Source organism: Coptis chinensis, chromosome 9 (assembly GCF_015680905.1).
Source record: "Coptis chinensis isolate HL-2020 chromosome 9, ASM1568090v1, whole genome shotgun sequence".
NCBI lineage: Eukaryota > Viridiplantae > Streptophyta > Magnoliopsida > Ranunculales > Ranunculaceae > Coptis > Coptis chinensis.
Window position 1 is genome coordinate 48396516 of NC_141464.1, and position 22581 is coordinate 48419096.

Consider the following 22581-nt stretch of genomic DNA (forward strand, 5'->3'; position numbering starts at 1 on the left):
TAGTCTAATGGTCCGCATCCTCTGCCTCACCGGTTTTGCATCCTCTTTCATGTGCAACCGATGACACGCGAACTCCAGATCCAATCCCGTAACCTCCTCAATTGACCATGCAAACACGTCTTTGTTTTCTGACAAGAATTGTATTAATTTACTTTTCCATTCCTCCGACAAGATGGATCTTACCGCAGTAAACCTCTCGTCCTCCCCTCCAATATTCACTACTTCAACCTCGTCCAGTGTCTTTGGCCCCGTAGTTGCCTCCCCCTTTTCCTCCACTGCGGCGCACTGTAATTGTTATGCCTGCCGCTTCCTCGGGTTCGAGTTCTCTTCTTCCGGTTTATAGATCAACTGTTTCGCTGTACCCCTGTGACTGCTCTTGGCGTCACTTGATCTCCGCGAACCTCATACATATCCGTTGGGGTGGGAAACCGTATCACTTGATAGTATGTTGATGGGACAACCTTCATCTCATGAATCCACTGTCTCCCTAAAATTGCATTGTAATGAGAAAAAGAATCTACCACCATAAATCGTGCAAATACTGTCACCGGACCTGTGGTTACAGGCAACAAGAGTTCTCCCATAGGCTCCGTCATGCTCCCATTGAACCTGTATAAATTAGTTCGCGGTGGCCTCAACTGCCTATGATCAATCCCCATTTCTTCCAATGCTCCTTTAAACAACAAGTCCACTGCACTGCCACAATCTATCAACACCCTCTTCACCATGTAATTGCTCATTGCTACTATGATGACCAACGCGTCTTCATGGGGAGAATCCACCGCCTATAAGTCCGCACTGCTAAAGACGATCCTGTCTCTGTCCTTTGCTACCCCTTACTCTTGCTCTCGGTCTGTCTGTCCCCTCATTAACTTGTTGGATGCTCATGGTTCTTCTCACCCTGTCTCTATGAGCGTTATGACTCAACACTTCGCCACTGAAAATCACATTAATAGTTCCAAGTATTCGATCCTGCCGCAGCCCACGCTCCTCATTTTGTGCTCCCCTTACAAACTCTCTCATCCTCCATTTTTCCACTAATAGTTGAACCATCCACTTTAGTGCATAACAGTCGTCGGTCTCATAATTGCGTATTTGATGATAGGCGCAGAAAGGCTTATCAGGTAGGTCTCCTGGGGTGTTCCGCAACCCTTCATATCCCTGCAAGTTCTTAATCAACGCCAATATTTCACTAAGGGACCTATTCAGCGGTGTCACTTCTATCTTGCGGTATGGCTTCTTTCCCCTGTTTTCCCTTCAAATCCCTTCCCGGCTCCTCTCTGCCCGTGATAGGTATCCGCGGTACCCACCGCTTTCTTTTTCAGTCACGTCCGCCTTTCTCTGTCCCCTGTCTTTCTCCAACGATAGTACTGCCTTCCCGGCTCTCTTAGACTCCTTCTGCATATTATCCTCATATCTGATATATTTTTCCACTCGCGGATATAGTTCATGCAAGGTTGCAATCTCATTCTTCGCCACCGACTGGTGTACTCCTGTTCCTGGCCGCAACCCTCTTTCAAAAGCGATCACTGTAGTTCTCTCATCCAGGTTCTCGACCTTCAATGTCTCAGCCTTGAATCGACACAGATACTCCCTCACTGACTCCATTGATCTTTGTCGAACATTGAACGGTGCCGCGATATCCACCACCCGCTTTTTCTGGTGTATGAAGTGATCTATAAACGCTTGTTTCAATTCCTGAAAGTTTCTTATACTTCCCACTAGTAACCGATAATACCAGTTCGATGCCCCTCCCTTTAGACTAGCCGGGAACATCATACATCGCAGCCCATCATATCGAGATTCTTCCCATGCAGCATTTGCTGTCGGAAATGGAGAATGTGATCCGTTGGATCTCCTTTCCCGTCGTACCTCTCGAACCTAGGCTGGTTGAAACGCTTTGGGACCTCCGACGCCCAGATGTCGTCCGCTAATGGGTTGCGGTTTAGTCCGGCCACCACCTGACTAGCTGCTCCCCCTCGACCCTTCGTCTGCTGTCGGTTGGCTTCCCTGTTATTATTTATCATCTCTTGCACCTGTTCAACTATCAAGCCGGTTACTGGGTTTTCCACAAGATTTGGCCCATCCTCTTCCTCCTCTGTGTCCTCACTTGCCTCTCCGCCTGTCTTTTCTTCTTCCCTTTCCATCTCCCTTCTCAACTCGTCATTCACCTCTTTTAACCTCCTGATCTCCTCTCTCATGAGCCGCGTCTCTTCTGCTTCTTGCTCCTCTCTTCTGGCTCCTTCTTCATCAATCACCGCCTCTGGCATCGGTTCCTACACCGCCACCCTCTTCGGTCTACCTACTTGCTTCTTAGGTGCCATTTCTATCTTGCTTTTATGTCCCCACAGACGGCGCCAAATGTAAGAACCTAAAATCTAAACAAATTAAATTGGTGAAAAACGTAATAAGATTTCAAACACCCACTAACTCTTCTCTCTTTCACACTCTTTTCTCTTTCTCTCTACTTCTTACTGTGCGGCCCTCTCTTCTCTGTTTCCCTCCCCTTCTTTTTATACCCCTTTCCCTCGTATCCGGATCATCCACCTGTCCCCCATCTATGGCCCTCTTTTTTACCATACCTAGTCCACGTCCGCAATCTAGGGTTCTGCAGTTGTGTTCTCATGCTACCCAGGTTATCTTATTAATCTACCTTAACCCTTCCATTCTGTGTCCCGCTGGCTTAGTCTCCTTTCCTTTACTGGGTCACCCCAATCTAGATCGTCCATCTCTCCCTTCATCCCTCGGTTCACTTTCCAACCGTACATATGCCACGTCCGTTGCCTATGGTTCCGCAGACTCGATCCCATACTCCCCGACTTCCTTTACTACACTGCTCCCCTTTCTTCTCCGCTGACCCAGTCCACTATCCACTATTAGGCCACTACACCTAACCCCTGAAAAAAAACTTTGCTCTTAAGAAAACATGAACTATATTGTTTGGTATACATGTCAAATACATACGGTATCACAGCAGCATCAACAATTTCTGCGTGAGATTGAAGTATATTGTATAGGACGTCCACATGACCTAGGAGGTTAGTGGTGACAAAGGGACCGGATGCGGTATAGCGTGGGAAGACAGGTTGCACAGGATCAGATTCGCGGTATCCCAACTGCTCTAGAACTGCTGCGAAACGTGGAGAGTGGGAGAGCGGAACCAGAACCGCAAGATAACCGTTGCGGTACGTGGAAGGAGAGAAGATATATAAGAGAGAGAGAGAGAAAAAAAGAAGAGAGGAAAAGAAAAAAAGAAAAGAACGAGAGACGAGTAAGATTAAAAGGAGTGATCACAGTCTATACATTTTGGCGCCGTCTGTGGGGAATAGCGAGATAAAATGGCCACCGTAACAAAAAAGGGAGTAGGAAGACCTAGAAAAGAAGTTGTTCGAGAGGTAGTAGAGGAAGAAGTGAGTGAAGAAAGAGAGGTGGGTAGAGAGGAAGACATATCTGATGTGGCGGCAGACGCCACCAGACTTATGCAAGAAGAAATAGTCAGGTTAAGAAACGAGAACGATGAGTTGAGAAAGGAAAGAGACACCGCACAAGATGACATGGAACATGGGGATCGCCGGATGATGAGATGGAAGGGGAGAATGAGGTATATCGCCTAGGGGAGTAGATACGGTAGAGGGCATCCATTATTTGGAAGTGGTACAGCCATGATCGAAAGATAGAGAACCTAAGCGGCGGTAGAAAAAATGAACCAAAGTGCCGCTCAAAAGGAGGTTGCTAACCTCAACAAGAACAATCCATCGGGCGGATTCGATCCGAATTCAGAGGTACCTAAGAGATTCACCAACCAAGATTCGAAGGTATGATGGGAAAGGCTAATCTAACTGATCATTTGCATCATTTTAGACAACAGATGCCATTGTGGTAGGAAAATAAGTATGACGGACTGCGCTGCATGATGTTCCCTGCAAGCCTTAAGGGGGGCGCTTTGGATTGGTATTACCGCCTATCTTCGCGGAGCATCAGTAGGTTTGAAGAACTAGAGCGAGCCTTCGTGGACCATTTCATCCACCAGAAACGGAGGGTAGTGGATATCGCGGCATTGTTTAACATCAAACAGAGGTCAGCGGAGTCGTTAAGGGAGTTTCTGTGCAGATTCAAAGAAGAGACCCTGAGGGTGGAAAATCTGGAGGAGCATACCACGGTCATTGCATTTCAGCACGGCTTGAAGCAAGGGATTAGGGTGCACGAATCAGTGTCCAAAATCGAAATCACCACTCTGCACGCTCTGTACCCAAAGGTAGAAAAGTATATTCGGTACGAAGATATAATGCAAAGAAATGCGAGGGAACAAAAGAGATCGGGAAGGCAAAGGTCAGCGGATAAGGATGGATAAAGAGTAAGAGAGAAGAGATAGGGAGAGAGAAGAGAGAAGGGGATCCAATGAGGGAAAGACGTGGACCCGGAGGTCGGGATCGAGATCGGAACAGAGAGATATTCGCGGAAAGAAAGTCGCATCGTGAGATAGAACAAACACCTCTTAATAGGCCATTAGAGGAAATCTTGCCACTTATCAAGGGGTGCAAAGATTATGAAGGATCGCGGAATACACCCGAGAGATTGAGGGAAAACCTTTCTATGCCTATCATCGATTAGAAACCACGCCACTAACGGAATGTTATGCTTTGAAGTGGCTGGTGGAAAGAATGATTGAGAAGGGATGCTTTAGAGAGTATGTCGCGGAGGTTCGTCATGCGGAGAGAGGACAGGCTCCCGCTAGGATCTTGGGAACAATAAATGTCATTTACAGTGGAGAGACACTCGGGAGGAATGCCCACCGTGACAAGATGAGAAGGACAGCGAGCTTACAATAGGTTAATGAGGTGACAAGCATGACGCGGTTAGTTTCAGGAACCGCGATTGCCGAAGGGAACATAACTTTCACTCCGAAAGACTTGGAATCAGTGATTTCGCCGCATGAAGATGCGTTGGTGATTACCATAGCAATGGGTAATTATCTAGTGAAGCGAGTGTTGATAGACTGCGGAAGTTCAGTAGACATGTTGTTTATAAGGGCCATGGAAGAGATGAGTATAGATAGGGATCAGTTGAGGGTTTCTCAGACAAATTTGTATGGCTTCAATGGAAGCATGACAAAGCCTATGGGGGAAATAGCGTTGCCAGTAATAGCAGGTCCGACGACGGTATTCACCAGATTTATGGTGGTAGATACGGGGTCCCAGTATAATGCCATTCTAGGGAGAAGATGGATTCATGAAATGAAGGCTATTCCGTCGACCTATTATCAGGTGATCCGCTTCCCCGCGAAGGGGGGGGGGGTGTACGAAATAAAGGGGGATCAGGTCGCGGCTCAGAATATACACCAAGTGATGGTAAAAAGTATGGTCCGTGGAATAGGGGGTGAAAAGCCGATGAATGATAAGGGAGAAGCGTAGCAATTACAGGAAGCAGTACTCACTGAAGGATGCGACTTTCATCAGAGGCCAAAAACTCTGGATGAAATTGAGATCGTGAACCTGGGGGTGGGAGAGGAAGAAAAGTTTACTTCAGTTGGGTCGGACTTGCCAAAAGAGTGGAAATTCAAACTGACACAATTGTTAGCAGAGAATGTTGACGTATTTGCTTGGGCGATTGAAGATATCACAGGAATAGATCCAGAGTTCGCTTGCCATCACTTACACATGAAGGAGGGTGCGAAGCCTATAAGACAGAAGATGAGAAGCGTAAGACCCAAATACGCGGAAGGGATTCGCGAAGAAGTTATACGGCTTAGGGATGCGGGTATAATCAGGGACGTAGGATGTACGGAATGGCTGTCCAACGTGGTCGCGGTTCCAAAAAAGAACGGCAAGGTTCGAATGTGTGTGGACTTTAAAGATGTAAATAAAGAGTGTCCTAAAGACTGTTATCCTATGCCGCGGGTGGATGAGTTAGTAGATAGAACAGCTGGTTTCAAGGTATTCTCTTTCATGGATGCTTCCATGGGATATAACCAGTCGCGATGTTTTGCCCCAGATCAAGAAAAGACTACATTCGTGGTGGAAGGAGGTACTTATTGTTATACAAGAATGCCTTTTGGGTTGAAGAATACGGGGGCTACATTTCAGCGGTTGGGAAAAAAAATGTTCGAGGACAAGATTAGAAAGGGCATGGAAATATATATTGATGATATGGTGGAGAAAAGCATGTCAGAAGAGGAACATTTGAAGGGTCTCCAGGAAACCTTTCACATACTGCGGAAGCATAGTCTGAAACTGAACCCAGAGAAATGCACATTCGGGGTATCGTCGGGGAAGTTCTTGGGTTATATAGTCACGTATCGTGGAATAGAGGCCAATCCCGAGCAGATCAGATCCCTAGTGGAGATGCCGTCCCCTCAGAATGTAAAAGAAGTGCAACGGTTGGCAGGAAGAGTCGCAGCATTGAACAGATTTATATCTAAATCATCGGACAAATGCAGACCGTTGTATCGCTTGCTGAGGAAAACGCCAGATTTTCGATGGACCACTGAGTGTGAGGAAGCCTTTCAGGAGTTGAAGGTTTATTTAGGGAAAGCCCCTTTGCTATCACGGCCAGAGGAAGGAGAGATATTGTATCTCTATTTGTACGCGATAAGTTCAGTTCTTGTGCGTATTGTAGAAGAGATAGAAGCCGGTTTATTTTAGAGTAAAACCCTATGCTAGCAGACGCCGATACGATGAGAATCGAGAAGTATGAAGCTGCTTTCGTTGATGTTCTCTCAGATTAAAGTTGAAACCCTATTTCGATGCGCACTCGCTGGTAGTGATAACAAATCTGCCTCAAGCAAGCGTTGAAGGCGTAAAAGTCGAGGAGAATGCTTTGAAATGGGCGGTGATGCTTAGTTGTTACTTAAATCAAATATCGAGGTTAGAACAAATGCGGAAAAAGCGCAAGCCATGGCAGAGAGTTCCTAAAGCAGAATTTCCAGCCGAGGATCCCACTTGGGGAGAGGAAATGGTTATGGATCGGGGGAGGAAGAATGGTCGCGATCCCTGGACCCTTGGGATACGCCAAGAATGGTTGGAGAGTATTCATGACGGATCGCCTACGCATTAATCGAAATGGGATTGGCGTGGTTTTGGTGACTCCCTCGACAACACAAGGCTGGAGTTATCGATGAAACTAGGATCTGCGGCTTCTAATAATGAGTCAGAATATGAAGCAGTGATAGCAGGTTTGAATATGGCACAGGATCTGGGAGTAAACGAGTTATCGGTGTTCTCGGACTTTAACTTGGTTATTTGTCAGATGAATGGGGGGTTTGTGGCGCGTTGTCCAAGGATGGCACGATATTTAGAGGTTCTACGACAAAAAGCTAGTAAGTTCAAAAGAATTCAATTTGCTCATTTGGGCCGCGGTGAGAACAGACATGCCGACGCGTTAGCATTTGTTGCCGCGGTGCTTCCAGGAACAGAGGGTCGTTCTATTGAGGTAAGAGTTTTGAGCAGGCCTAGTACATCAGAAACTGAGAGTGTGTGTCTCACCGTTGAAAAGGAGATAGGATGGATGACGCCCATTAAAACTTTTCTTATGGGAGCAGAGATAGAAAATACCAAGGAGAGACGCCAGATGGAGCAGGTTAGCCAAAGATACGTTTTGTTAGATGGGGATTTGTACAAAAAGAGTTTCAGCGGACCACTATTGAGATGCATAGGGCCACAGCAGGTGCAAGAAGTGTTGGCCGAAGTACATGAAGGTGATTGTGGAAGTCACTCAGCGGGTCGAACCACGACCCATAGATTGATATCGCAGGGATATTTTTGGCCTCATATGAAGAAGGATGCAACAGAGTATGCAACAACTTGTGAGAAATGCCAAAGGTTCGCACAACTAATCAATTCCCCGGCAGAGCCACTGCATAATGTGTTTAGTCCGTGGCCGTTCGCCATGTGGGCACTCGATATAGTGGGGCCTTTGCCCACGGCCAGCGGCAAGAGAAGATTTATGTTGGCCGCCACTGATTATTTCACCAAGTGGGTGGAGGGAGTGGCACTACAGCAAGTCAAAGAAGAGAATGTGAAGAAGTTCCTCTGGGAGAACATAATATGCAGATTCGGTTTACCCCATACAATCATTGCAGATAATGGAACACAATTTACTGGTGGAAAGGTACGTCAATTTCTTCAAGCCTACAAAGTGAAACAGAAGTTCTCGACGCCATATAATCCGGAGGGGAATGGCCAAGCCGAGGCATTAAACAAAATCATCATGGACAATTTAAAGAGAAAATTGGAAGACCGAAAAGGAGCTCAGATGTGAATTGTCTTCATGAAATCAGACTGTGGTAGACAAACCTAGTTCTACCTATTTCAGCTTCATCACAGCTCGAACCCAGGTACCTCCTGTGAAAGCTAACTCTCTAAACCAACTAGGCTAGCTTTTGTTTTGATTGAAAAGGAGCGTGGGCTGATGAATTGAATCATGTTTTATGGGCTTATCGTACTACACCGCGGACTTCGACGAATGAATCACCATTCGCAATGGCATATGGAGTAGAGGCTGTCATACCGGTGGAAATGATAGAGAAAATGACAAGAACCAGGGCCGTGGAAATGGGTCTTAATGAAAATATATTAGCCAACTGAGTTGGATATAATGGAGGAAAAAAGAGATAATGGCTCGCGATAATGATCGAGGAGTATCATAGAAGGTTACAACCGACAAAGATGATAAACGAGTAAAGCCGCGGGGATTCAAGGTTGGGGACTTGGTGCTGCGAAGGGTTACTCCGGCCACTAAAAAGGAGAATGACGACAAACTAGGACCCAACTGGGAAGGACCGTATGTCGTGACAGCAAAGGGAAATTCGGGCACTTACAAAATAGAGACCCCGGGAGGGGTAACGGTGGAGAAACAATGGAATATAAGAATGCTGAAAAAATTCCATGAGAGGAGCAGTGTGTAGCTTTCGATGAAACAAGCATATTTTGTGTAATGTATATATGTTATGTGCGGAATTCTAAGTCAATGAAACAAAGATTGCATTCCTGGCTCAATAGCATGCATAGGGATTAATCAAAGACAGCGGTGGGGGACGAGCCCTTCGCGGACTATACGTCCAAAACTAAATAGGGACAAAATGAGATGTCCCTATCAGGCTTCACAACCATTCAAAGACAGCGGGGGGGACGAGCCCTTCGCGGACTATACGTCCGAATCCAAGTTGGGGCAAAATGAGTCGCCCCTATCGGGCTTCACACCATTCAAAGACAAATGGGGATGAGCCCCTTCGGACTAACGTCCGAATACAACTGGGGGCAAAATGAGCTGCCCCTATAAGGCTTCACAGCCGTTGGAAGAGAGCGGGGGGACGAGCCCCTTGGCGGATCGTGAAGTCCGAATCAAACTGGGGCAACCCCGACTAGCTTCACAACCGCACAAAGCGAAGGGGGGACGAGTTCTTCGGACTATACGTCCGAATCAAAATAGGGGCAAAATGAGCTGCCACTATCAGGCTTCACAGCCGTTCAAAGACAGCGGGGGGAACGAGCCCTTCGCGGACTAACGTCCGAATCCAACTGGGGGCAAAATGAGCTGCCCCTATAAGACTTCATAGCCGTTGGAAGAGAGCGGGGGGGATGAGCCCTTCACGGACTGTAAGTCCGAATCAAACTGGGGGCAACCCTGACTAGCTTCACAGCTGTACAAAGCAAGCTGGGGACGAGCCTTTCGCGGACTGTAAGTCCTAATCAAACCGGGGCAACCGGGACTAGCTTCACAGCTATACAAAAGCGAAGCTGGGGAAAGATCCCTTCGCTGGACTCCTTTGTCCGAATCGAATCGGGGCAACCCTAACTTGGGTAAAAACTATACAAATAGATAAGGCAGGAGGAAGAGAGCCCTTCACCAACAGTGCGTCCAAATAACAAGGGACAATCATAGCTAATGTCCAGCTAACGGAGTTTGGAGATGCAAATGAAAAGGGATTAAGTCAAAGTAACATATTGATCAATGGCTCCATGCATAACGGTTAAAATACGTTGTAATCTAAACGCCAATTTAATAGTGAATTACATTGCAAAAGGAGCACAAAGGTACTAGCTACAAAAGCCATTGTTTTTCACAAACACAAAGATAATCGTTTAACTGTTACAAAACCAAGGCTATCTGCAAAGAAAGTAAGCCGACATGTGTTACTACTGAGGATCAGTAGTCGGTTCTTCAAGAGAAGTATTTTCATCTTCACTGACTGGGATGCTGGCATCTTCGTTCGCCGGTACTGGAGAAGGGACCGCTGGGGATGGGAGTCGTTACACCAGTGGTAGGCATCTCAACGGCTTCAGACTGCACACTTGGTTCTACAGGGGTCGACATCCCTACAACAAGAGGAGGCGGTGGAAGCAGTCGGCCGGCAACGCTAAGCTGATCAAGTTGTTGTTGCAGTTCGCGTGCGATCTTTTTCGTAGCAAGCCCCCGAAATCGATCCGCGGCCTCTTGGACAGCCTTATCCACGGCAGCTTGAGTGGCAAGCCTCTCCCTCTCTGAGGAGGTCCATTTTGAATTGACACCCGCCACGTAATCGCTGTGTCCGCCCCTCGCCTACCGGAGCTCCTTATGAAGCTTGACTGCCTTGATCCGGTTCTCGTCCCTCTCCTTCTCCAGCTTGGCGCATCTTTGCTTTCCGGCCGCCGGGGCGTGTATCTCCTCGCCAGCGGCCCAAGTTCTCCACGGTGTCGGGTCGCCACGCAGCACACATAGCCGATGTCTAGACTCACCGCATTACACATATGGGGTATAAGAGTAGCACAAAGAATGGAGAGATATCATAGACAATTGGTAAGCCACTACCCACTAGCCCAAGACATACCTTTTCCCATCCAGTGTAAATGGAGGCCCTGTGGGAAGCAACGGTACCAGCATCTCCATATGCTTGATCCCGAGGCAGGTGAGAGCTGAAAAATAAGGAGGCGGGAATGGCTGGGTTTTCCAAAGCTGAGTCTCGTGTAGTCACATCGCGGTCCCTAGCCTTGAACTTAGGATGCCACACCTCGACAGGCCCAGAGGTTAAAGGACCAGCCGAAGAAGAATCATGTCTAGGGCGGCGTGAAGATATCACGGACCGCAGAGGTTCATTGTGGCCAGTAGCTGGGGAAGGAACAGCGGCAGAAGTTTTGGCCCTTTTGGTGGGAGGGCTCTTATTTGACACGACAACAGGAGCATCCCCATCAGAGTCGCTGTCCCAAAGCTTGTACTTGTTCACATCCATGGCGGTGGCAGAAGGGGGAGCGGTATTAGCAGCAAAATCGTCCTCCCACTCAGCCACACGAGAGTAGGAAGGGGAAGGGTTTCGCGGTAGTAGTCTTGTTTTTAGTAGCAACGCACGTTGAGCAACAGCTCGTGAATGGGAGATTTTTTTGGTATAGTTGAAAGACTTGTAAGACGAACGTTTTCTTTTTTGAGGTGGGGATGGTTTGGGCTTTCTTTCTTTGGGGGGCGGCAGACGATAGAGGGGGCCTTGGGATTTGCCAATGTTTTTAGAGAAGGGTCAATAACAGAGGAGTGGCTTTTTCCGGATCAATGCCAAGGACTTCATTAATCGCGTGAACTCCCCGAAGTTCGCGGAGAGGATTGGAAAATTTCGAGTAAACACCGTTGTATATTTGGGATCGCGAATCTGGTCTCCAACCTACATCACCAAAACAAAGACAAATTAATGACAGGTGAGAGATAAATACCGCGACTCTAACGGCTTACTTACCACTTGTTAGAAATGGAGATGCCTCGGAGAAACTCCGGAGGGAGGTCCGCTGGATAAAAATTACGGACACATACAACGGTAATCGATGCCACACCTTGTCAGAGGTGGTAATGTGAAGAAGGAAAGACTTTTTTTGAGGATGAGTGCAGAAGGATTGATATCTCACACCCCCCAGTTTAGTGCTTTTCTTTATATAGAAGTGGGCAAGGATATCACGGAGTTGTATTTTAGGGGAGTGAGTCTCATTGTAGTGGTTGGCGGCATACATAACACGCCAGAAGTTACCTATGCCCTCACACGGAGGAATGTTGAAATGGTTACAGACCTCGACGTCAAGGGGAGTTAAAGGGAAACGTAAGCCGGCTGCTATCTGTCCTACAGTAGCTACTAGATAACCAGGGCGCGATGATACTAAGTGAGGAAAGTGGGTGACGCCAGACACATGTTCGAGAATAATGTCACCAGGAATGCCGTAAGCGGCCTTAACGGCATCTAGATTGGGTCTGCGGTAATAGGACGGCCGTGATGGCAGAGAAGGTGTCCTACCGGTAGATGGAACGGCGGTGGGATCGGTAGAGTTTGAAGCCGGGGATTCAGATCCGTCCGCACGGATTGATGACTAGATCTAGGGGTAGAGGATCCAGATTTACCTGATGTGGTGGTGGAGGAGATGACCTCACATTCCGATGAAGTCATAATGGAAACAGTGCAAGGAGGGAAATTCAGAAAAAGATAGATGCGCAATCTAGGAGAGGAAGATAATGAGGAAGCAACCCCCAAAATAAACAATGAATGCACAAATAACGAGAGGAAAGGAAAGGAAAACAATTTAAGACAAACCTGTAGCAAGAGGGCTAAAGCAATGGAGGGCGTAACCAAAACATGCCGGAGGTTGCGCGAAGAAAGTGACGACAGGAAAAGGGGAAGAGGTTGAAGAAGGTGAAGTTGAAAAGAAAAATGGTGAGGGTTTACTGTTTTGAGGGTTTTGAGGGTTGTGAGAGAGGAGAGAGATTTAAGCGGGATTTGAGGGGGCAGGGACAAAAGGGTAACTGACCGGCAGAGAACCAAAGGAATAGGGACGCGTGTAATCTCGATTTTGAAAGGGCGAAGATCTGAGAGGCGTCTGCGCGCCCGTGATTCGCCGTATTTCCAGGTGGCAGTACAGAGGAAGCACGTGGAACACGTGCTGGGAGAAAGAGATAAAGGGACAGAGTGGGAGGGTCTGACAAGAAGTATTCAGCAGAGGGTGTACGGAAAGAGAAAGAGTAGTTCTCGGCACCATTGCCAGTCGTGGACCAACAATAGGGCCGAGAGAGGGCATCTGTATAGGACGTACACATGACCTAGGAGGTTAGTGGTGACAAAAAGGGATCGACCGGATGCGGTATAGCGTGGGAAGACATGTTGCACAGGATCAGATTCGCGGTATCCCAACCGCTCTAGAACTGCGGCGAAACGTGGAGAGTGGGAGAGCGGAACCAGAACCGCAAGATAACCGCTGCGGTACGTGGAAGGAGAGGAGATATATAAGAGAGAGAGAGAGAGAAAAAGAAGAGAGGAAAAGAAAAAAAGAAAAGAACGAGATACGAGTAAGATTAGAAGAGACGAGTAAGATTAGAACGAGTAAGATTAGCTGGAGGAACCTGTAACTTTTCCAAATAGATATTAGATAATAGTACAAATCAAGGTAGATACAAATCTGACATGATCACAAGATTTATCTCAGATAGAAGATTACCTGATATCCTTTGTATTTTATTAATTCCTTCAACCTATCAACAATATAGAGGAAGCCTTCTGAGTCAATATAGCAAAGATCACCAGTTTTTAACCATCCGTCTGAATTCAACGTATAAGCAGTCGCCTTGTCATCCCCAACATAACCTGTACATCACTACCCAGAAATAATAAGGAACAATTGTTTTTGTCCTAACTTGGTAAAATATGAAACTAGTTTTCAATTTGATCAGCAAACAAAATACAACATTCAACATGTATGCATAGCTTATTACTTTACTCCATGCATATTGCGTTGAGAGGTAACCATCTTAGTACATCATTTTTTACTGCCCAAATCAAAGTTAAAATTTTTAGTTGTTCAAATAACAAAATGTAAAAGGGGTTCGACACTTCGACGGACCCTACTGGAGTTTAAGTAAATATAAAACAAAACAACGGAGGGGGAGGAGGGGGAATAACGAGCCTTAAGTCCCCTTGAGTATAAATTAGCATTTTAGAAGACTGTTGAAATTAACAAAACAAAAATTCAACTTGTGTTGGTAGATTAGTGAGTATAAACATTACCTTTCATAATGATTGGCCCTCTCAACCATAACTCCCCTTTCTTGCCTGGAGGCAAGGCCTCATTAGTGATATGATCAACTATCATTGCTTCCATGTTGTGAGAAAAGTTCCCAACAGATCTATACTTCTTAGTCTTATCAGACCCTAACGGCCATGAAACGCCAGCTGCCTCAGTCATACCATATCCCTATTAAGAATAAAAGAAGTGCCATCTTATCATACATGGAAACATTTTGTGACTAACTTTGCATATATATGTTCTTGAATCCTGACCAGTGACCACCTTTACCATTCTTTAGCATTGTGTATTCCTTGCATTTTCCTAAAGATACTTGCTTCCGTGTATATTCAAATTCATCGCCATGTATTTTTATTTAAAAAGCCACCATGTTAAACATCATGACTTAAGAGCATCTAATGGGTGATAAGTAGAGTGGCTCAAGAACATTTATACTATACTGCTTCACATACTAAGTGGGACTATAATAAACATCTTAAACACACCACCTCACAGACAACATTACTTGAGCCTAACACGTGGACACCCCACTTGGGTGATATGGAGTAAACGGGTCCTTTGGGCTAAATACAATAGCCTCCTTTGATAATAGAATTTTTATTCTATACTGTAAGGCTTCACGTCTCATGTAGGACTATAGCAAACATCTCAACACATCAAATACGACTATAAAAGAATTTTTTTTAAAGAAAACAATAATAGGCACAATAGTGTAAAAGGACAATAGAAAAATGTGAAGAAAGACGAACAATACTATCCAATTGGTGATGAAGCTCGTTACTTAACCAGGAATCCTAATTTGTTGTAAGTGTTATTTAATGATCATTATTCTATTCTATTTTTTTTATTTATTTGTTTTGCTAAAGGATAATTTTATAATTAGGAAAAAATGATACGAGAAATGTAAGGTTAACAGTATATCATATGTGGTCATTTACTTTGGGGGGGGGGGGCCTGCCATAGAGTTAACCTCTAAAGATTTTTTTAGTAACCAATAATCAATGTCTTCGAAAAATTATGCGAGTGTCTATTTGAGTTCATAATTAGCTAGCCTTGATAAACAAAAAAGTTATCGTTTTTATTACCTTACCCAAAATGGATAAAAAAGTGTTTTCACTATAGACCTAGACAAGCATAACAAAGAAATGTGCAATAATAACATAACACATTAGCATCGCACTAGTGAAGTTTTGACCTGCGTGGATTCTTATCAAATACATCTATTATTTCATCCAAATCAACTTCTTTAGCAAAATCTCGTTCAATGTAGACAACCATGCAATCTGCAAGAAATTCATCCCCCATCTTATTACGAAGTCGTGTTTTAATTTGAGCAATTTCATAGTTGAGCATGCTCGTTCTATAGTTGTCATAGAAACATGAAGTGTCAAGACAAGACGAATCAATCTATCAATCAAATAATAGATCTTTGTCTTTCTTGTTTCAGCTAGCTAGTCTTTGACATAATTCAGAGATGATAAACAATTTTTGAAAAAGAGCTGAGGATGCTTGAGCACATCAAGTTTGTAATGTTGTAGTTGACTTCTCAAATGATGTATCTCTTGCTTCGTGAAGTCTCCACAATAAAAATTTTCAGTGAGTTTGCAAATGTCATCAATACAGAGGAACTTAAAAGCATATTTCGGATCCAAAGCGGAACTAAGAGAAAGAAGCTCTATTGTTTATTCTGGAAATCTATTCTTTAATTCCACTAACTGGTAATCTATTATAGCATTAAATAACTCAACGCGGTAATGATGCTCAACTGTAATGTAATCTTTTTACTGGCAAGAATGACATGTACCCTCCATGTGTCGACCACCCATATCAGGCATATCAATGACATGTTTTTTTGCAAAATGAAATCACATCGCTAAGGAAAACGTCCCAAGAAGATTATCTTAATTAATTTTTGAAGAAGTGATTTCGTATTTGAGACTAAGTTGATAGCATTTAAGATGTCTTGGGACTCTTCTTGTAGAGCTTTAGACAAGACATTAGTAATTCATATAGTCTTATGCAATAAATGAAAAAGAAAGACAAACTCAAAACTTTTCATTTCAAGAATAGCACCTTTAGCTTCCCCACGCATAGAGTTGCTTGACCCGTTCTTCATGTCGCTTTCAAGAACTATACAAATTGAATCAAACATCTCTTTCAGGCTACAAACAGAAGCAAAATGAGAACTCCATCGAGTATCTCCCGCTCGTTGCAAAGTAGAAACTTGATTAGCTCCTTTTCCAGTAACAAGTTCACCACTAGCTACCAGCTTCTCAATTTCATTTTTCCGTGTATCTTCCAACTCCTGTTTACGTTTAGGTGCAACATGAAGAATAACAATAGAAGCCAACTTGAAAAAAAACAACCAAACATCATAAATATCTTTAGAACCCACAACTAGAGCAAGTTGTAGACGATGTGCAAAACAATGTACATTATATGCATATGGATACTCCCCTCAGAAACAATGCCTGTAATCCATTCCATTGACCACGCATATTGCTAGCACCATCATAACCTTGACCTCTCATATTTATAATATGCAAATTGTGGCGAGCAAGGATATTGCATATATCTTTTTTCAAAATTAAAGCACAAGCGTCTTTAACACCAACAATTCCAAGAAAATACCCTCTAACAAAACCACCTCTATCAACAAATCTTAAGACAATCGCCATTTGCTCCTTGTTTGAATTATCTTGTACTTCATCAACAAGGACACAAAACTTTGAATCACCAACTTCCTCACGAATTATACCCTCTTACTTTATCAGCATAGATATGCAAAAGTTCCTTTTGAATTGAATGTGAGGTATATGTGGCATTTCTCGGAGCATCTTTTAATAATTCTGCAACATTGTCATTCAACATCTCTGCAAATCCCAATACTCCTTTGAAATTTTCACCATTTTTTGACTTTTTAGACTCATCATGGCCTCTAAAATAAATCCCTTATAGTGCAAGAAATTGAATACACTGAATAATAACTTTGACTAGCAAACAATTCTTAACAACCTCTTCTTCAGATAGTGTATTTAACATATTATCTATATGTCGAGAAGGATTCATAAAATTTTCACAAGCTATCATCGCCGATCTATGAGGTGAGCATGGACCTCCTTCATGTTGCAAAAAGGAACACTTCTTTCCATTATTAACCATCTTCCAACATTTAAAACCTTCAACGGTGAATGCAGGATGCTTCAGCGGATTTGTTTCAAATATAAAACATGGAAAATAATAAGCTCTATCCATATAGAGTGAGTACTCTAGCCAAGAAAAAAGTGTGAACCAAGAGGAGTTAAACCGGCGAGTTTGTTTTTCGAATATGGTCGATGGATACTCTTTCTCATTGAGTTTAAGTAGCCAACGCCCCTTTCTAAGAAAAGCTAGTCGAACATCATCTTGTTGATTAAATGGGTAATTATATATTGGAGTACGTTTACCCGGATCACGTTCAAATAGAGATATGGAGTCAACTTCTTCAACATTAACTCTTTGGGCTTGAGGAGAAGGTTCAACTTGCTCAAATTCAGCAACTTGAACTTGTGGAGGAGGTTGGCTATCTCCACCAAGTCTTGAAATATTAATTAAGACTAGATGTAGAAGTTACATCATTTCCCGGGGTGGCATATTTGGGTTTAAAGAAGGAAAGCATGGTTTTCATTTTTCCTGCGAGGTTGATGTTCAAACATTCTTACCTAAGATAGATCATAATAATTTCGTAATCAATAGTTTGCTCTATACTAAATAAAATAAATAAAATGTCACAATAATAAATGCAACATCTCAATTGGTCAATTGGATTATTGGAGAATCTAATAAATATATTAAAATTCTCCAACATAAACTACAAGTTAACAAGGCAATAAGTCAAGTAGATAACACATTAGTACTTGAAAATTGGAAAACAAAAATGAAATAAAAAATATAGGGTTTTTTAGGTTTAATTATTAAATTCTTCTATGCTTATTTACAAGTGAACTTGCCCACTTTAATAAAAATAAGAGAGATGCAATTTACCTTAGTAAATGAATAGTGGATAAATGGATTGGGCACCTTGGCGGAAGAAGACAAGAATTTATTGTTTTTGTGAAAAGTGAAAACTAAAAAGTTTGAGTGCTATTTTTTATGTTTTCTTTTCTACTGTTTTGAACTGGAACTATGGAAGTCTCGGGTTTCTTTACAACATGGGCTTGTGAGAAATGAGTCACAAGTATTTCATATGGGTTGTGTTTAATGTCTTGGTGCAACTCCTGTTTTGCTGTTTACATTTTTCTCTTTCGGGGTAACCTTCCTAGGTGCTATATATATATATATATATATATATATATAGATATTGGGAAGTTAGCGTGGTTGTAGATCCTACTGGATAAACCTATAATATGTTGCATTCGGTTCCTCATCACGTGCATGAATGATCGAAGGCTCGTCTTGGTGTCCATCATCTCTGATCACCGCTTGCTAGCCTGCAACCCTCCTTTGCCAAAGAATCTTCCACGAATTTTTTTTCTCTCCATGTTCATGTGATGTCTTGAAACAGTCTATGCCATATGGAATGAGAAGAACAGTAGGAACCTAAGGAACAAAACCCACACTTCTCAGTCTGTTTCATATGATATTCTAAAGAAGATGAAAACATACTTCTATCAAGCTTTAAAAGAAGTTCCTGACATGCCAGAAACTAGAACTATGCCTGAAAAGTTGGGAATTGTCACACGTTACAATCAGAAAATTCATAGATGTTATGGCCGGACAAAAGCACTAGAAGGATGCGTGAAGACAATTGTGGATGACTCTATGACTGGAGATCACACTAGTAGGGGTGGAACCAGGATTTTATTTTGAGGGGGTCATGAAGTTGAACTATACTAGTATACCGTGCGGTAGTGAACAAACTCACCAATTGTCACCGGTTTTTACTCAATTCAGAATTGTTATTGATTACTTATCTAAAAATCGAAAACTTAGTAGAGAAAAGAAAAAGGGAATGAAACTAGGGTTTCAGGCTGTTGAGTTGTTTAGTCCCACATGTGCTAAGTTAAGACACATAAAAATACTTAAGTCTTGGGGCGTCTCTATTTATTTCTAATTGGTTTTTAAGTTAGATGCCCATCTTCAGTACAGGAAGAAGTCGGGGATGAAAGGAGAAGATAAGAGGATGGGAGGAAGAAAGAAGAAGAATTTTTAAGGACAGACGTTAGCCAAAAAATTAAAATCGAAATGATTGAGAATGAGATTGAAAAGCTAATTTTGTTCAAATGATTCAAAATAAAACAAAATGAAGCATAGAAGTTAAGAGCCTTGTTCTAAATTATTAGTGAGTTACTTCGAAATTTCAGTGAGCATGAGAGAGATGGTTCTAAATTATTAGGAAGGTAGGAGGTGGTTCTGAATTTCAGTGGTATGGTGTCGTGGTGGAGATGGTTCTAAATTGTAGGAAGGTGATTCTAAATTAGTGAAAAAAGGAAATCAAAATAACACTACTCGATATATTTTTTTGGGTTTTTCTTACTTAACTCCCCAAAGTTTGTACCCCATTTGTGAAAACCCCCCATTTTCGAAATCATTAGTGATTGCCCCACTTCCTCAATTTTCAATGTAATAGACATTGGTATTTTGTATATTGGCAAATTTGCCCAATTTTCTAATCTCCCCTTCATTTTTCTCACCAATCAAATTCAACAACTCAGTAAGCTGACTCTTGCTACAAATGTCCCAGACCCGGCACACAGCATCACGCCCACCCGTAAGTAAAACATTAATTGTCAGATGAAGTGCTAGACAATGAACAACACTAGGGTGTCTATGATAGGACCGAATAACCTTAACTTGTTTTGCTCTAAACCCCAACACTTTAACTTGTTTGTCGTTGCCAACAGAGAACATGTAGGTGTGGTGGGGGCTAACAACAAGGACACGTACCTGTCCAATATGGCCAGTTAATGTGTGCTTCAATACTCCAATTCCTAGATCCCATATTTTTATTGTGCGATCCGTAAAACTTGTACAAAACCATGAATTGTTTGGATCAATAGCAATAGGCCTCACTGGTCCATGATGGGCACTGATGACCCTGTAATTCTTCCACAGAGAACTACTGGAGGGAGCTGGTGATGATTCTTCTGGAAGCCTTTCCATGAAGGCTGAGGTTAATCAATGGGGTGTTCTTCTCATATGATGATGGGATTGTTGTTCCAGAACTTTCAACTTGACAATCTTCCTTTGGGCTTGCAAACTTGGTTTTCTTCATCGTGTTCTAGTACTTAAGAAATGGTAATTTTGACTTATACTCAGATTTATAAACCGATTACTCTGATTTAGACAAAACTTATCAGTTACGTGAAAAACAACCATGTATTTCAACAACTACAAAAGATGTTTCAACTGCATCTCTCTCTGTGCCATTAAATCAAACACCTACTAGAAGTGGTCAATAAAGAGGCTTTGGGTCAAAGATCGTTCCACAGCTTGGTGGGATCGATGTAATTGTAGGGGATTTTCTGAGTATCCCCTGATCTTCCTCTATGCCTTGTGATTTGGAAACTTTTTCTTGAAAGAGAAGGGATGAGATGATTTATAGTTCAGGGTTGAACCGCCTGGTGGCTGCCTACGTATCTCCTTGTTTATTTAGAAGAATCAAACCCTATTTTGCATAGTTCCTAAGAGATAATCCCTATAGTTTATATAGGGAAGATCTTTGAGAGTCCTAGGGTTAGGGTTAATCTCACCGCTTACGAGTTCCCTTTCATCTTTAGACTCTGCCTTCCTATCAGGAATCCTCTCCTTATGGAAGTCTGAATCTAGACCATATCTTATTAGAGGTAGGTTTCCATGTTGATCATAATATCCCATCGTATATGGGAAGATTATATCTAAAAGGTAACTCTTAAAGATATGTCATTACAATTCCTCCTTTATCATCAAAGATCACCATCTTCAGTTTTCTTCTGTTCAGGAACTGTCCATATCAATTCCTAACGACTTGGAAAACTGTTATGCTTAGAGGCAGTTAGTCACGTGCCTGGCACATGCTTACTAAACACTCGTGATAAACACGAGATCACTTATTCATAGTTTTGATCCGATGGCTCTCATCTCATTCTGGACATCTATAGTCTTGGGTCATTTCCTTCCCACGTGTCATTTAGTTAGTAACGGGAAATCCCCCCTACAGATGCCCCCTCTTGTGCCATCTAGCACGTGGGCGCTTGAAGCGACATTGCTTTTAGCGCGAGAATCTTTTTCTTAAACAGTTGTCGGAACTGCTTATGTGCTCAATTAAGTAAGGCTTCTGAAAAGACGGCTGGAACAAGCACGTCGTTTCCCAAAAAAAGTAATGATGACAGTTCTATTTTGAAAAGACACAATGCTTGGGCTAATCATAACCATCCATCTTATCTGTATATAAAGGACCTGGTGAGAGAGCCCTCATTATCTCTTCCGCTATCTTTTCCTAGTATACTGAATCCCTTGATCCCTCGTTAGGGTTTAACCAAAACTCCAAACTTTCTCTATTTTCTGATCATGAATCCCAACTAGTCACTTATAAACTTTAGGGATCTCTCTTCCTTGGAACTGATCTGAGAGAAATTTCACATCTTTACTGATATTGGTTTTGAGTGGGGGAGATTGTCTGATGAGTTGGCCTACAGAGAAGTAGCGCTCATCACAATCGGTCAACTTAGGGCCAGACTCACCCTTCCCCTCCACCCACTGTTAAGAGAATGTTTGATCCACTTCAATCTTGCTCTTGGTCAAGCAGCACCCCTGTTCTACAGAACTGTCATGTACTCCGCCATACTGGCAAAAAAATATGGATTCATTCTGAATCATTGGGTGTTTGGGTATTTTTATGAGGTCCGCCGTATTTGGGACCAATCTTACTATTACCTCATGACCAGAGAAAAGAATTCTCCTATCGTCTTTTTTTAAGGGAAGCAGGACAAGGGTTGGGCTGATCACCACCTTCGAGTGTTGGGTGATGCGTTGGACGTTCGTCCTCCAGATGGTGATGGTGAGCTAGTGGGGATTCCAGTTCCTAGAAAACACACTCATGCTCCGACCAATAAGTCTATTTTCTTATGAATTTTACAATCATCATAAGAGTTTTTCGACTAAGTTCCTTTGATGTTATTCCTTAGATGACTCTTCTTCCTGGAACCAATTAATTAACTGCAACTGATGCTGCTACGGTGGACTTCATCAAGAAGATCCCCAAGAATCAGAGGATGCCCTGGGTGATAGTTCCTGACCCCCACCCATCTCTTTGAATATTTCAACATGTCTGCTGAAGAACTGCTGGCACTTGCCCCTGGCTTTTCCCCTTTTAGGATAAATATTGTGAATTCTAGGCGCACAGTACTTCCTCCTCATGTGGATTAGGATGCTGGTCTTCTTCGTCCTCCAATTCAGGATGAATCCTCTTTGAGTACTAGAAGGAGAGGAAGATGCAAAGAGAAGAGTTCTGTGGCAACTTCTAGTGATGCTGCGACATCGGGTTCAGTTCAGGAGCCTGATGTCAGTGATAATTGTGTGATCACTGGCAGGAAGGGCCCTGAAC

At 43.1% G+C, this 22581-nt stretch overlaps 1 protein-coding gene across 1 annotated transcript in view; it reads right to left on the reverse strand.

Annotated features, from left to right (window-relative positions):
* The window catches only part of LOC147476416 (4-coumarate--CoA ligase-like 9), a 52030-nt gene that overhangs the window by 10002 nt on the left and 19447 nt on the right, over positions 1–22581 (reverse strand). The window contains exons 5-8 of the mRNA XM_086585722.1: positions 14000–14186; positions 13434–13579; positions 13317–13338; positions 2965–3010 (exon numbers count right to left, since the gene is read on the reverse strand). Coding sequence (XP_086441848.1) covers positions 2965–3010; positions 13317–13338; positions 13434–13579; positions 14000–14186 — 401 coding nt within the window. The remainder of the gene's footprint in view (positions 1–2964; positions 3011–13316; positions 13339–13433; positions 13580–13999; positions 14187–22581) is intronic.